Source organism: Crinia signifera, chromosome 4, assembly GCF_055691185.1.
Source record: "Crinia signifera chromosome 4, ASM5569118v1, whole genome shotgun sequence".
Classification (NCBI taxonomy): Eukaryota; Metazoa; Chordata; class Amphibia; order Anura; family Myobatrachidae; genus Crinia; species Crinia signifera.
The window spans coordinates 132376594-132392665 of NC_139220.1; the positions used below are offsets into that span (position 1 = coordinate 132376594).

The 16072-nt window shown below is 46.6% G+C and overlaps 1 protein-coding gene across 1 annotated transcript in view; it reads right to left on the minus strand.

Moving 5' to 3' along the window:
* SAXO6 (stabilizer of axonemal microtubules 6) overlaps positions 1–15358 on the minus strand; it is an 87283-nt gene extending 71925 nt beyond the window's left edge. Inside the window, exon 1 of the mRNA XM_083182499.1 lies at positions 15288–15358. Coding sequence (XP_083038625.1) covers positions 15288–15320 — 33 coding nt within the window. The 5' untranslated portion in view covers positions 15321–15358. The remainder of the gene's footprint in view (positions 1–15287) is intronic.
* Between the last annotated feature and the right edge of the window lie 714 nt (positions 15359–16072).

Here is a 16072-nt window from a genome sequence, read left to right on the forward strand (position 1 = left end):
CTAACCAGCTCCTTTCACTGGTGCTGAGCTCCCCTGCTCTGGCCGTCTGGCTGTTCTGCTCCCCTGCTCTACCTTTCTGGGCTGTACAGCTTCCCAGCACCACGGTCCCCTGCTCCCCTGCGTGAGGCTTGACTGCTTCCGCTGCCCCGGGCTTTACTGCTCTCCGGGCGGCGTGGCCTTTACTGCACCCCGGGCGGCGGCGGGTTCCACTGCGACACAGGCGGCGCTGTCCTGTACTTCTCCTCCCCAGGCGGGAGCTGGATGAACATAACGCCCAATGGTCGCAACGGTGAATGCCAGCTTGTGTTGTTGGTCACAGTGCTGGGATTTTAGATGAATGCAAGAGGCATCTCTTATACAGAGATGTCTCCTGTGTGTTCCTACTTAAAATTTGAATGAAATTCAAAGCTTCTTAGAAGTGACATTGAATTTCCATCTATCTCTGAATCAGGCCTGTTTTGAGCAACCAATCAAATTCTGGCATCATCAAATGACCAGTGACTTAGGGTCTTATTCTAGTTCACTCTTTCTGACAAAATCCTTCTTAGATGGGGATGCCTGGGTAACCATCATCCAGAGATATCCACCATATCCTGTAGCTGGCAGGGACATCGGCTTCTCTCCACCAGCTTATTAGGCACGTATATTTATTAGGCATGTATATTAGGGGTTATTCAGACCAGTTATTCGCTGCTCTGCGATATTGGAGAGCCCTGCGATCAGATAGCTGCCGCCCCTACAGAGTGAAAACCCACCCCATGCAAAGCTGCAAATGGCTTGCTAAAATCAGGCTGAAGGGTGAATAGCTGCAAATCTATTCGCAACTCACTCACCATCGAATGATGTCACAGTGTGTGCAGTCTGTGTGTAAGCCATAACCTACACAGCCAGTGTGATAGAAGCAGGCTGATCAAGGTTGGAGCTGAGGTCACATGCCCTCCCTGAAAATGCCTGGGCAGGCTTTTCTCTTTACGCACACTCACACTAGAACATGGCTGGTTACCACCCCCAAATGGGGACTTCCTATCAATCTACTTGCGATTAAAAAGGCACTACATTTTTTGCTGAATGGCCTAGCACATGCACGATACAATCTGTACACATGCGCAGTCATCGATAATCATCCCACCTGAGAAATGACGCTGCTGTGATCAGGTCTAAATAATCCCCATTGTGTTAAGGAATGGAATTGCGACATAGATCCCTTCATCAGGAGGCTGACCCCAGTCACATTTACTACATTCTGGCCCCAGTAGAGACTATCCTTTACATCAGGGGTCCTCAAACTTTTTTGCTCTGGGACTCCATCATACAATAAAAATATTTACAGGGCCCCAGCAAGTTACTGCAGAAGGTCATCACATCACATGGCAGCAGTGTGGAGGCACAAAATGATGGGAGGAGCCTAAAGTAACAGACAATTCAAAAGATCTTTCAGACTCCTTGAATCACTGACTGAGAATAGAAAAGTCATCAGCCTGATGGTCAGCGACATGGAGTCGCGACCCCATGCTGAGAAGGTCGGGACCCACTTTGGGGTCAGGACCCACAGTTTGAGAACCGCTGCTTTACATGCATCCTTTACTTTGCATGCTGGCTAAAGCTTCTCTATATGAGAGCACATTTCATTACATTGTTTCAACACATGAACACAGTTGTTTTCTAAAACGTTCCAAATTTGGAATTGATACATAGTTGCCCATATTGTATGTTTTACTGCTATATAGCCATAATTTTATAGTTGTACAGCTTGTCAGTATTGCATTTTACATTTAATAACAACCAATATAAACTGAATTATATATATATATATATATATATATATATATATATATATATATATATATATATATATATATATATATATATATAGTGCACAAAGTATATGTTTTTCGGTAGTATCTTTATATTGTTAAATGGTGAAAGTAGTTCAAAATTATTTTGGATATGACGGGATCCAGGCTTTAGATCTACAGTGTCTAGGTCAAAATATCGACAGTCAAAAGGTCGACATGAAAACAGGTCATCATAAAAAAGGTTTTCATAATTTTTGGTGAAAAATCGATTTGTTCATACTTTGCCATCCACGTGGACATATATTTAGATTATAATAGTGTGCCCAAAGCAAAGCGAGCCATACGAGGGGATGTGGTACACTTATGCCAACCTATGTCAACATAGACACCAAAAAAAAAAACCATGAAAAATATATTGTCAATCAAAAAAACAAGAAAAACTCATGTTAAACTATGTCTATATTTTTCAATGTCAACCTTTTGATCCTGTCGACCTTTTGACCCTGTCAACCATTAATTGTCAACCTTTTGATTGTAGACCTAGGCGATGTAGATCTAAAATGACTAAAGCTGCACATACACGGTCCGTTTAACGGATCCGTTTGGGACTTAAACAGCACACATCGGATCGGATCGCATCCCTAGTGCATGCAGTGTGCATGCACTGCGATCCGATACGATGTGTACCTAGTACAAAAAGTATGTGCATCACATACTTTTTGTACCGTACTATGGCCCTTATTCTTGTTCGTGCGGTACGGCCCGCGTGCGGCCGTACCGCCGATGTTTTTACACTGCACATGCGCAGAGGTCAATCTGCGCATGTGCAGCCCCCTTCGTCCGCCGCAAAGGGGGCGTATAGGGGCGTGAGAGGCATCATGCCCTCATTTCCCTATGTGTACGCCCCGCGTTTCATGGGCGTTCCCATGCAAACGCGGGGCGTATGCATGGTAATGAGGCCATGACGCAACTCATGGGGGCGGAAAGCTGACGTCGCCGGATGTCAGCTTTCAGCCCCCATACAAGCTACCACACGGACGATTGTCCGTGTGGTCTCAGCTTGCGGGAGCTGCCGCGGCGTGCGGACCTGCCTTCGATGGTCGACGACCATCGAATGCAGGGGGCAGCTCCCACCATGGTGGAGGCGTACGCCTCCACCATTTTTATGCGGATCGCCAGCCGTCCGTGTACGGACGGCCGTGGCGATCCGTAGGGTGGGCGGGGATTGGTTTGTGCGGCTGGAGCCCCGTGTGCGGCTCTGGCCGCACCAACCAGAATAAGGGCCTATGTGATGCGCGGGAGCGCGCATCGCATAGTACAGAACGGATGCCGGCGAACGGCTCCGTGTATGGGCAGCTTTACCCTAATCTAACATCTAATTGTGGAGACCAATCGGGAAACTCATATTTTTGTCCATTAATTTACTACCACCTTTAGGCAGATGACATCCAAACCTGCCTTTCAGATCAAGACCTCTGTCATTTGTATGATTTGTTATACTAAGTGCACTGACTAACCAGTGCCCCAAGTGCTAAAGAACATGTGTAAGCAGAAAGAGGAATGCTCATTTTAAGTCTATGTTCTCCAACTATAAACAAATTACAGCGCCATAGAAAAAATATGGTAGTAGCTATTTCTGATGAACTTTACTGAATTATGTTAACGTGAATCATTGACCGTTGTAGAACAGGTTCACCACTGTAATAGATGCCAATTAACGACTTAATTGCATACTCACATACATATCAAAGTTCATTTAATAATATCCCATCAGCCGTTGGACCCCTGGAGACTGGATATGTAAATAGACACCACTGAGCAGAGAAAATGTAACGTTACAAACTAATCCAACCGGATTATGGACGCAGATTAATTTTAGTATGTTTATTAGGGACCTGCCAGTGATGTGGGATCTCCAGTCAACCCTTTTATCTAATGCAGTTAACCTATGCATATCTTTTTATTCAGTCCTTGGAGGCTTAGACATTTTATCTGTATATTAATTGCTACAGATATAATTTTACCAATGGTTAAAACAGTTTTGGCATACTGTGACTCATGGAGGATTTAACGGCATGTTCCCTGACATATCCACTGAGCTGAGATTCTGGCATTAAGCTGTGCTGCCCTATCATTGCAGTGTTAATTGAATGGGTCTAAATCATAAATCATCCAGCGCCATTGAATAATTTAGGAAACATTGGCAGGTGGTGGAACAAATAGCTTCAATGTGACATTATACTGTACATTAAATTGGAAAAAATACACATGCTACATCTAGCAGAACCATTCACAACTGATATTGAGGTACATAAGGGGAAATTTACTAAAGATGGGAGTTCTGTTGAAGATGGGATATTGCCCATAGCAAACAATCAGATTCTATTTCTTATCTATTTAGCATCCTCTAGAATATAATTGATAGAAACTGATTGGTTAATATAAGCAACATCCCAGCTTCAATAGAACTCGCATTTTGGTAAATGTAACCCATAGAATTCCAGCAACAATGTAAAGCTGCATACATAGTCATCAAAATATAACTTATCAAAACAATCTGACAATATGAATAACATGCATTTTTAACATAAATTGAAGAAATTAAGAACCTGGGGGGGGGGGGGGGAGGAGAAAAACAGAATATAGAACAGAGAGATAGTGTAAGAAAAAGAGTCAGTTAAAAGTGATTGCAAAGAGAGAAAAGAAGAACGAAGTGTTACCAGCCGCCTGTGGCTGGTCTGTGTAACGGACTCCTGTATGATTTGAGTGTGCAGTCTCAGATGCTACATTATTAGTTCATTACATTGTGTCTGGCTGCTGAGCTGCAGTGAATCTATGCATCAGGAGACTTGTCCTTTCCTGGCCATCCTGATTTGGAATTGCTCCCCATATTACCCAGCCTGCCCATGGCCCATTGCTGGTTATATTCTGTCAAGCCCTATATACTCTGAGCTAGCTAATTCACTGAGCTCGCTGTTATCCTGGAATCCTGATACCATGAGCTTGCTGTTACCTTGCTTGATCCTGATACCTAGAGCTGTAACCCTACATGTACGTTGTGCTGTGCAGGGTCCTGTGTACTCCAGCCTATATATGCTCATTTAGAGCTTTTGTTTGTGTCTTGTAATATTTATTTATTGACAGTTTATTATATAGTGCAGCATATTCCATTGTGCTCAGAGGCAGAACTCTGGGAGGCAATGGAGTCATCTGCCGCCGGGCTCCTGCTCTCAAGGGGGCACCTCTTCACCTCTGCCAGTTTAAATCGCTTCTGTGGCTGAGTTCTGAAATATATGTGTTCTCTCTCTCTCTCTCTCTCTCTCTCTCTCTCTCTCTCTCTCTCTGTCTGTTTATACAGTATATAATTATTACCCATAACAGACTAAATATATTTTGATTAATGTTGTGTGTTTACGTGTGTGTGTGGGGGGGGCACCAATATTCATCTTGCCTCTGGGCAACTGGGACAAACTTATGCCACTGATTGTGCTTTACAGTTGCAGACAGTGATAGAACAAACTGGGTATTTACAGAGAGTCAAAAAGGTAGGAGAGCCATGACCGGAAGCTAAGAATCTATAGATTACCTGTGTCCAGCCTGTGACTGGAACTGCTCCACAGTCCATTCCCGTTATCTGTTTGTCTGTGTTGCTACTAGCGGATACTCTGTTATGGTCGCATACCATCGAATGCAGGACCGAGTGGTCAGGCAGCTCCCGCGAGCTCAGACCACTCGGGCATTGCTCCGTGCAAAAGCAGGGGCCCTTATTCTTGTTCGTGCGGTACGGCCCGCGTGCGGCCGTACCGCCGATGTTTTTACACTGCACATGCGCAGAGGTCAATCTGCGCATGTGCAGCCCCCTTCGCCGCAGACGTATTTCGTCCGCCGCAAAGGGGGCGTATAGGGGCGTGAGAGGCATCATGCCCTCATTTCCCTATGTGTACGCCCCGCGTTTCATGGGCGTTCCCATGCAAACGCGGGGCGTATGCATGGTAATGAGGCCATGACGCAACTCATGGGGGCGGAAAGCTGACGTCGCCGGATGTCAGCTTTCAGCCCCCATACAAGCTACCACACGGACGATTGTCCGTGTGGTCTCAGCTTGCGGGAGCTGCCGCGGCGTGCGGACCTGCCTTCGATGGTCGACGACCATCGAATGCAGGGGGCAGCTCCCACCATGGTGGAGGCGTAGCCTCCACCATTTTTATGCGGATCGCCAGCCGTCCGTGTACGGACGGCCGTGGCGATCCGTAGGGTGGGCGGGGATTGGTTTGTGCGGCTGGAGCCCCGTGTGCGGCTCTGGCCGCACCAACCAGAATAAGGGCCAGGGATCTGGGTGGGCAGCTGACATCCGGCAATGTCATTTGTCCGCCCCCTACACGTGCGTCACGGCCGCATTACCATACGTACGCCCAGCATTTTCATGGGAACGCCCATGAAACGCGGGGCGTATGCATATGTTAATGAGGCCAAACAGCCCTTCACGCCCCTCTCCTCCCCCTGTTCGTAGTGTAAACAATTCATGCGGAATTTGGACGTATGTCCCTTTCGCACATGCGCAGATATGCCTCTGCCATGCGCAAACACAAAACATCGGCGGAACGAACGCGCGCAGACATATCCGCACCAACCAGAATAAGGGTCAAAGAGACAAACTAGTTTCACTGATCACACGAAGACCTATGGTTAAAACTAAAATCAAAGAATATAGCCAGCAGGACAGTAACAGGGAAATAGACTGTCTAAATATATAAATAACCATTTAAGAACAAACAATAGCAAAATAATGGAGATCAAGGAAAGGATTTGTCAGGAGGGAACCTAAAGTAAATCAATCTGCATATTTAACACTATGATGGAGGGTTAAATATCCATGATAGTGTTATCTCAAATTTATCCATGATGTCATGTAAAGCGTGTGTAATCGGGTGGCCAATTCTGGCATCAGGATCAGCGTGATCTCAGAATTTGGTCCTAAAATTGCCAAGATTTTAATCCTGGGATTGGAGTTTCCAATCCTAGGATTTGGGGATTAGACTGCACACATGCAGCAGAGCTCCAGAGACAAAGCTAATGATCTCCCCTGTGAACCATATGGGTGCTGCTACAGTATGTATCCAGGCCGTTGTGCTCCTGATTTCACCTGTTTTTTTCCAGTCATAGAACTTGTGTAATTCATGAGTGTCCAGGTTTAAAGGGATAGTATGGTAAGCCTACTTATAATTGCATACCTCCCAAGTTTCGGAGACACCGGGGACAGAAAGGGTGCGCGGCGAAGGCGTGCGTCAAATTTTTTTGGGGGGTGGCCTACCGGAAAGGGGGCGGTCCTATACTCACGGCGCTTCAGCAAGGCCACGCCCCATTTTCCGACGCGGTGGGGGCATGCAATAGACGCTGTGCCCATGCGCACGTCTATTCACGGACGACAGGGGGGACTCCCAACTGCCCCTCCGCCGGCAGTAGGAGGGACGCGGGAGTGTCCCAAAATTCCGGGACATTCCCACGACAAGCGGGTCTGATTGTATCACTCATTCATTTCTCCGAATATGATTAATTTCAGGTGGGACAAATTGCTCTGTTCCGGAACTTTCGTCTGATATTATGATTGCTGTTACCTGTGGAAAACTAGTTACTTGTTAAGAAAGGTGAAAAATAAAACATAAATTAAGACAGAAGTCCAGTAACAGAACATTTATTCCCTTCTGAAATGGGTCATGACTAATGCTGGCCACACATAAGACCAACTTTCCTCCAACCATTCAACTAGTTGGTTGGATGGAATAAAAATCTTGTACTAAGTAGGAGCAAATGTAATGTGTAATGAGTTCAGACAAGGTGCTATAGTTTTATGTTTTTTTTAGTTAAACTATTTGACTGAATGTTTTTAATGTTTTTGTCCATTTTTCTGGGTTGTGATCAATTTGCCGATTGGCATTTGCTCCCATATAGCACCAGATTTTCATGCCAACCAATTAATTGGATGGTTGAATGAAAGTTGTATTGGAGTGGGGTATGGCCAGCATCACAAAGTCAAAATATGGGTACTGCTTTCCTAGCAGGGCGCCCACGATCTAGATTGTATGTGTGGGGCTGATATCTCAAGCATCTCATGCATCTTATGTGTTTGTGCGGCATAAGATGCATGAGATGATGCAATCGACGAGATTTTTACATTGGAATCAATGTAAAAAGGCCCCAAAACCCCAATTTTAATTGCTAACCCCCCCCCCCCTCATGGGTGAAATGGCCCCCCCATTGTTAACGCCACCCCACTATTGACGCCAACCCGAAGCATGTCCTCCGACCTTTTCATACCCCCACTATCCACGTCGGCGTGAAGTTAAATTTATATAGTGTGCTTCTAATCTTAACTTTCCTTATTCCTACACAACATATTTTGGTACTGCTTTCCTAGTACGGTGCCCATCTCATTGATTGTATGCCTTTTAAGTTTAAGGTACTTAAGGCATACAATCAACGCGATGGACCCGATTTTTAAATCTCATGGATCTTATGCATCCATAAGATGCATGAGATCCATGAGATCCATGAGATAAAAAATCGTGAGCCCCCAATAACCATTGTTAACGCCACCAGCACTATCAACGCCAACCCGAAGCGTGGCGAGGGGCGGCGGTACGCGACCTCCGACCTTTTCATACCCCCACTATCCACGTTGGCGTGGAGTTGATTTTATATAGTGTGGTGAGCGCAGCGAGCCGCCGAGCCCGAAGCGTGGCGAGCACAGCGAGCCCCGCGAGGGGACGCAGAATACATGTAAAGTAGTCCGCGTCCCCTCGCCACGCTTCAGGCTCGGTGGCTCGCTGCGCTCACCACACTATATAAAATCAACTCCACGCCAACGTGGATAGTGGGGGTATGAAAAGGTCGGCGGACGCGTACCGCCACCCCTCGCCACGCTTCGGGTTGGCGTTGATAGTGCTGGTGGCGTTAACAATGGTTATTGGGGGCTCACGATTTTTTATCTCATGGATCTCATGGATCTTATGGATGCATAAGATCCATGAGATTTAAAAATCGGGTCCATCGCGTTGATTGTATGCCTTAAGTACCTTAAGCTTAAGGCATACAATCAATGAGATGGGCGCCGTGCTAGGAAAGCAGTACAAAAATATGTTGTGTAGGAATAAGGAAAGTTAAGATTAGAAGCAGTGCCAGCAACACTTCTGCTTTGTCATTTCCTTCCATGGGGGTGTAGGATTTCAGCCAGCACATAATGTACAGATAATATATTGCTTCCTGACACTTTCAGCTTCCTGCTCCCTAAATTAGAACACAGATACCCAGTTTAACCAATCTGGTACCACAAGAGAAAGGATCATTTACAGAACCCAGACAAAACCAACTATGAAAATATATATTGCAAGAAATAATAAAAATAAAAAAAACAATTGACATATGGACAGTTTGTCCTATTTTTTTTTTGGTAATTGGCAGCTTGTGCGGTTTTATGTACAGGAAAAGTTTCAGTTTTCCTGTGAAGTTTACAAGAGGGGGTGTTTTTATCAGCAAAGTCACAGACAGGCAGAAGCAAAATGTTTCCAGGCACAGTGAGGACACACAACTTGCAAGAAAACCATCTGCACAGACAGCTGCATCCTGTTCTGTACTAACCAAACATATTCAAACAAGAGAATGTAAATGTAGGAAACAATTCCTATTGTGCACTTGTACTCCCTGCATGCACACAGAGTACAGCCTTATACTGTATTTACAGTTTTGCTACACAAGGTTATACCCCTTTTATACTAAAATCCCTGGTCGGACCCTGGTCTTTGAACATGTGAGTTTCCAGGGTTGGACCCAGCTTCATACCCCATTTTTACCCCTTTCACACGAGAAAATGCATGGACCCACCCGGGAATATGGCCCAGGAATCATGCTGGGCCATTCCCGGGTTGGCCACTTTCACACCAGAAAAGTTCCTGCATTTTCTGGTGTGTGAAGAGGGCGGGAAGGAGGCCGGCAGGAGGTGGGGAGGAGGCGGGCAGTCGGCGGGATGGTGTCGGAGGTGGGCAGGAGGCGGGATGGCGGCGGAGGTGGGCAGGAGGTGATGAGAATACTCACCCTGGTTGCTTGTCCTCTGTGCAGGCCAGGGATCCACACAGGCGGCGGCACAAATGACGGGACAGGTGGCGGATGAAGATGACGCAGCTCTCTGGCGCCCTCACTGCTGCCGGAGAGCTGCGTCATCATCATCCACCGCCTGTCCCGTCATTTGCGCCCACCGCCTGCGTGAATTCCCGGCCGGACAGACAACAGAGGACCATCCACCCGGGTAAATATACCCTACCCCATTAACACCAGCCAGGTCCCCGGGTTGAACCCGGGAACAACCCTTCTACCTAGCAGGGTTGGATTGCCGGCAAATTAGCCCAGTAATTTCTCCCGGGAACCTTTCACACCAGCGCTAGTACCGGGTTGTTCCAGGACTCAACCTGGAAATTTAGGCTGGTGTGAAAGGGGTATTACACAGCACGCATGCTTTCTGGTTGCTGTCTTCACCTCTGATTGTTTTGCTGAAAAAGTGCTCAGTGCGTACACACCGAGCATTTTTCACATGTTTTAGCGATTTTCCCGGGGATGGGTGACTTTTCATAGCAGAACGCTATGGAAAGCCATCCACTCCATGGCTCATCTGCTGTAATACCAACAGATAAGCAGCCAGGCCAGCGATGATGCGGAAGCTTGCATCATTGGGGGAGGGGTCATAATTGAGGGGGTCCCCACTCCATAGGGACCCAGCCCGGGTTGACCGGCCAGGGTGATCATGTTTTGGCCTGGGGAGTTTATGTAAAAAGTATGACATGCCGGCTGTGGAATGACATGTTTGCTCGTTTATGAAATAGGGGGGACCCTTACTGCTATTGTCCCCTGTATTTTGGGAACCAGGACCTGGTGCTGATTATAGAAATACAGGGGGACCCTTGCTTTTTTTTCCTTGTATTTATCAGGGTTGCCGATTTAGAAATGAGGAGAAGCCCGGAGAGGAGACTTTCCTTACCCAATCGGGGGGCGGGGCTTGACTGTGATGTCATTAAGCCCTGCCCCATTACGGGAAATAAGAGACATGACTGATCTCTATGGAGGGGGCGGGGCTAAAATGACACGATTGTGCCATTTTAGCCCCGCCCCCTCCTCTGAGACCCGCGGATTGTGGCATTTACATGCTGCGATTCGGGGGGCTCAGGGGGGTCCCCCAGATTCCAGGAGGGTTGCCCACCCTTCCGATTTTCGGGAGACTCCCGGAAATTCCGGGAGGGTCGGCAACCCTGGTATTTATGCAACCAGGGCTGGCTCAATGAGCCTAGGGCTGCTTATAGCTGGACGGGGGGACCTCAAGCCATTTTTTTTTTTATGATTTATATAATTTTCTATTTTTTTACACTGAGAAGCATTGCACAGATCTGAATGGTGCTGCTAGATCCGAATGAGAATATGAATATCCGTATCCTCGGGTCGTGTTTTCAGCTGATTATGGCCTATCCCGGGCATACATGGGATTGACTGTAATGTAATGTCTTAAGTTAGGGGCCTCTAAAAATTTAAATGCATAGTGAATTGTCACTGAAAACTTGATCCACAATCTCCTGACAGAATATTTCAAGGTGTACAGATGATTCTAAAGTTAGCTGATTTGGTCCTCAAAATTTGGTCCTTTTTAATTCATTATATTGATTCTGATTCACGTTATTGCTTTTCATATTGCTGTATTGACAATGATAGACTATAATCACCATCTCCATGTATACCTTACTGTAAATTCAGAAAAGTGTAATTGACTGAAACTAATGGTGCCCATACACTTATGTGATCAGATGCGATGTCCCATCGCATCCAATTGCATCTTATGGTGTAAAAAGTGCCCTCTTCCAGCACCCGATGTTGCATTCCATATTATATGCAGGTGCACATATAAATATAGGGGGGGGGGGGGGGGCGTGAAGCATGTGTTTCCAACGCCAGTATTGAGTGCTGGTGTGTTTTTTTATTATGAGATATATATATATATATATATATCTCATAATAAAAAAACACACCAGCACTCAATACTGGCGTTGGAAACACAATAACTAGCTCTGTAAACAAAGGCACACACTTTTAACATGACAACATGACAATTTAGTGGCACTTACTGTTAATAGAAGGGATGCAAACAGTTAAGTGTCTGCTCCCGACACATTCCTCTCTCCGTGCAGCAGCAGCAGCAGCATGAAGAGGGAGAAACACACTTTTGACAGCCTGTGTGGACGGACTCCTCCGGAGTTTCAGGCTGTCAGTGTGAGCAGGAATGAACTGCTGGGAAGGAGGGAGGGACGGGACCAGAGGCGTAACTAGAACTTTGTGGGCCCCATAGCAAAATTTTTGATGGGGCCCCCCTGCCAATGCCCATTACACATTGTGCAACACACTTTAATGCCCCTTTCAGAATATGCGAGACACCGCAATGACCCTTACACAATATGTGACACACCGCAATGACCCTTACACAATATGCAACACACCGCAATGACCCTTACACAATATGTGACACACCGCAATGACCCTTACACAATATGTGACACACCGCAATGACCCTTACACAATATGCGACATACCGCAATGACCCTTACACAATATGTGACACACAACGCAATGGCCCTTACACAATATGTGACACACACCGCAATGACCCTTACACAATATGTGACACACCGCAATGACCCTTACACAATATGTGACACACACCGCAATGACCCTTACACAATATGTGACACACACCGCAATGACCCTTACACAATATGCGACACACCGCAATGGCCCTTACACAATATGTGACACACACCGCAATGACCCTTACACAATATGTGACACACCGCAATGACCCTTACACAATATGTGACACACACCGCAATGACCCTTACACAATATGTGACACACACCGCAATGACCCTTACACAATATGTGACACACACCGCAATGACCCTTACACAATATGTGACACACACCGCAATGACCCTTACACAATATGCGACACACCGCAATGACCCTTACACAATATGTGACACACCGCAATGACCCTTACACAATATGTGACACACCGCAATGACCCTTACACAATATGCGACACAATGCAATGACCCTTACACAATATCTGACACACACCGCAATGACCCTTACACAATATGCGACATACCGCAATGGCCATTATACAACACACTGTAATACCCTTACACACTGTGAGACACACTGCAAGGCCCTATACACGTAATACCCATTACCAGCTATGCCAATAGTCACAGCCTGATAAACACATAAAAAAAGAAACACATAAACACAGATAAACACATAAAAAAGTAAATAAAACATTCTAAACTTATTATTTCAATATAATCAGTAGTACTGTAGCCCATCTCACCAGCAGCAGCAGCCAGCAGGACTTCTCCAGCACTTTCACGCTGAGCTGGCAGCGCAGGTGGATAGCCAGTCTGTGAAGCGGGATGCAGGGCAGTCACAGGCAGGCTCCGTGCCCTGCGCATCACTTCTCTCCCTGTCCGGCTTCTACACGGTGACGACGGCGGTGGCTGCGGCACCCGCAAACCAACCCCCCCCCCCTCCTCTCACCCTCGCGTGCCTCTTCCGGCTCAGCTCTGAATCCTTCCGCAGCAGTGCAGGGCGCAAATACCGCCCGGCTCCTTCCGCACGCTTCCTCCTATTGCCTTTCTCTACGGAGCTGCACGGCGCGCCGATCCCCCCCGGGGCCCGCCCGGCTCCTTCCCCACCGGCTCCATAATAGAATAATAGAATAATGAAACTACCGTGGGTGCAGGGTACTGCTTGCTGTCCACGGGGCCCCCCAGCCTCCGGGCCCCATAGCAGCTGCACCCCCTGCACCCACGGTAGTTCCGCCACTGGACGGGACTGTAGGTTTAGGGTGCCGGCTTTAACACAGGCAGTGCAGGCACAGCTGTGTTGATGTCCTCTCTGAGTAGCTGCGAGCGGCGGCTGTGTAAAAGCCTCCCTGCCCTGGACACTGCTGCGCTTCTGTACAGGAAAGTCTCCTGTGTGACGCGCCAGCAAGTGTCCTGTGCCCGGGACGGAAGTGACAATAGAGTGTGTGTGGGGATCCCGGGACCCGGCGCACAAGGAGTGTGTCCTGTGCCCCGGGGTCGGAAGTGGTCGCGGGGGTCGCCCTGGTTCCTGCGCCGGGAACTCGGTGCAGCAAGAAATAAAGTGTCTGGGCGGGGGAGCCGGCGAGCAGGGCTGGGGAGCCGGTGGCAGAGTGCACGTCTCCGGCGCCAGGTGACATCTCTGCGCCCGGAGCAGGTGCTCCACCGGCTCCACCCTAGCTACGCCTCTGCCTCCGCCTACCAATTGCATTCGAGCGATCGCATGTGGTTAAAAACCACATGCGATAGCTCATGAATTCGATAAATATCATGTGAAGCACATAATATCTATCAACGCAATCTGCGACCAGCAGGCCCACGCATCGCATCGGGGGACCCATGTGATCAAAATCGAAGGATTGTATGCAATATCGCCCTGGTGTATGAGCAGCATAAGGCCACTTTAATAGTAGGGCAGAAAGGCCCATACTATATTTTGGGTATGTATTATTAGGTCGACAGTCAATAGGTCAACCACTTTTGGTCAACCAGCTAAAAGTTGACACATGAAAAGGTCAACATGGCCAAAAGGTCGACACATGCAAAATGTTGGCAGGAGACTGGTTGATGCAGGAAAAAGTTGACATGAGTTTTTCACAATCTTTTGTGTCTGTTGACATATGTTGACATGGACCCTCGCCATGCTTCGGTCACTATTATAATCTCACTCTATGCCCATATAGATGATGAAGTAAGAACAAGTCGGTTTAAAAAAAATCATGAAAAACTTTTCATGTGTCGACCATTTTCATGTCCATCTTTTGCTTGTGTCAAAATTTTGTCAGGTCGGCCTATTGACTGTCGATGTAGACACTGTCGACCAATCGGCCGGATACCTTATTAGGCCCTGAACAGAATTTCTACCTCAGGTACCAGTTGTCTTATGGAAACATTGCAAATGAGGACATCTCATCTTTCAATTTAGTTGTTTAACCAAAACAAGATTTCTGGAACGAAAAAAAATAAAAAAAACATCTTAACATAAATTTAGGCTAATTTTATATTGCAGCCTGCACAAATAAACCGTTGTTAGCTTCTAAATTATAAAGATACTTAAATGGGATCTATTTAGCCTCAGAAATGTCTTAATTATGAAGGAAGCATAATCACATGTGAATATACTTTAATAGTGGTTAGTAAATTATAGTGGAGACTATAAAACGTATTTGCTTGTATTTTGAGCAAGCGTGCTAAGCTGATTTTGCATATTACCCTTTTCTGTTACAAACAGAAACAAAAAATGCTTTCAATGACCCTGACCACCAAAACATTTTCGAACATCAGTATCATATAGTTTAGAAAACTTTTTAAATAACCTTACCTTAAGCTGTGCAATGGCAGATCCAGCAGACATAAGTAGTCAGTGAATATATGCAGTACAGGCTTCCTCACAAACTGTTGATAACTGACTCTTCTGTGCACAGTAATACTGTAGCTTTTATACCCAATGTGGATCTGATTCTGTATCAGTGCTATGATGCAGCAGCTGCTGCTTTTTCTCACGCTAAGGACCTGATTCTAGTTGGCAATCTCCCCTGCGTGTTTGCACAGAGGAGTAATATTGAGCGACTACGCATGTGCATAAACATTTCTGTGCATATGCAGCCACTTGGGGAGAGTGGGCGTGGCAAACTGTTTATTCGACACCTTGGTCTAAGACACCAGAGAGGTGTCCTAGATCTGCGAGCGCTGTAGAAATCATTAGATGGTCGGTAATCATCAAATGAATTAACTTCCACACGCAAGGCTGTGAATGACTGTTTATGCTTAACATCCATTCACATGCATGCGGGGAAATCGGCATGCAGGGGAGGGCGTTCGTGCGGGCAGTGGGCGGCATTTAAATGATGCGCAAAGCTGTGAATTTTGCAGCTTTGCGTGTCAACCAGAATAAAGTCCCAAGTTCTGTTGTGCTCTGTATGTGTTTAGGTGGTTAGGGATGAGGTTCAGCATCTGTAGTACACTTTGATTGGTGTTATGTACGGGGGTCCCACAGCACCCATAAGTAACTTACCTATGGAAGTGTTATTGCTTTCTCTCCAATAAAGCTCCTACTGGTAGATGATAGCAGAATCTGGAGAATCAGTTTGATGCTGTTGTTGAGCT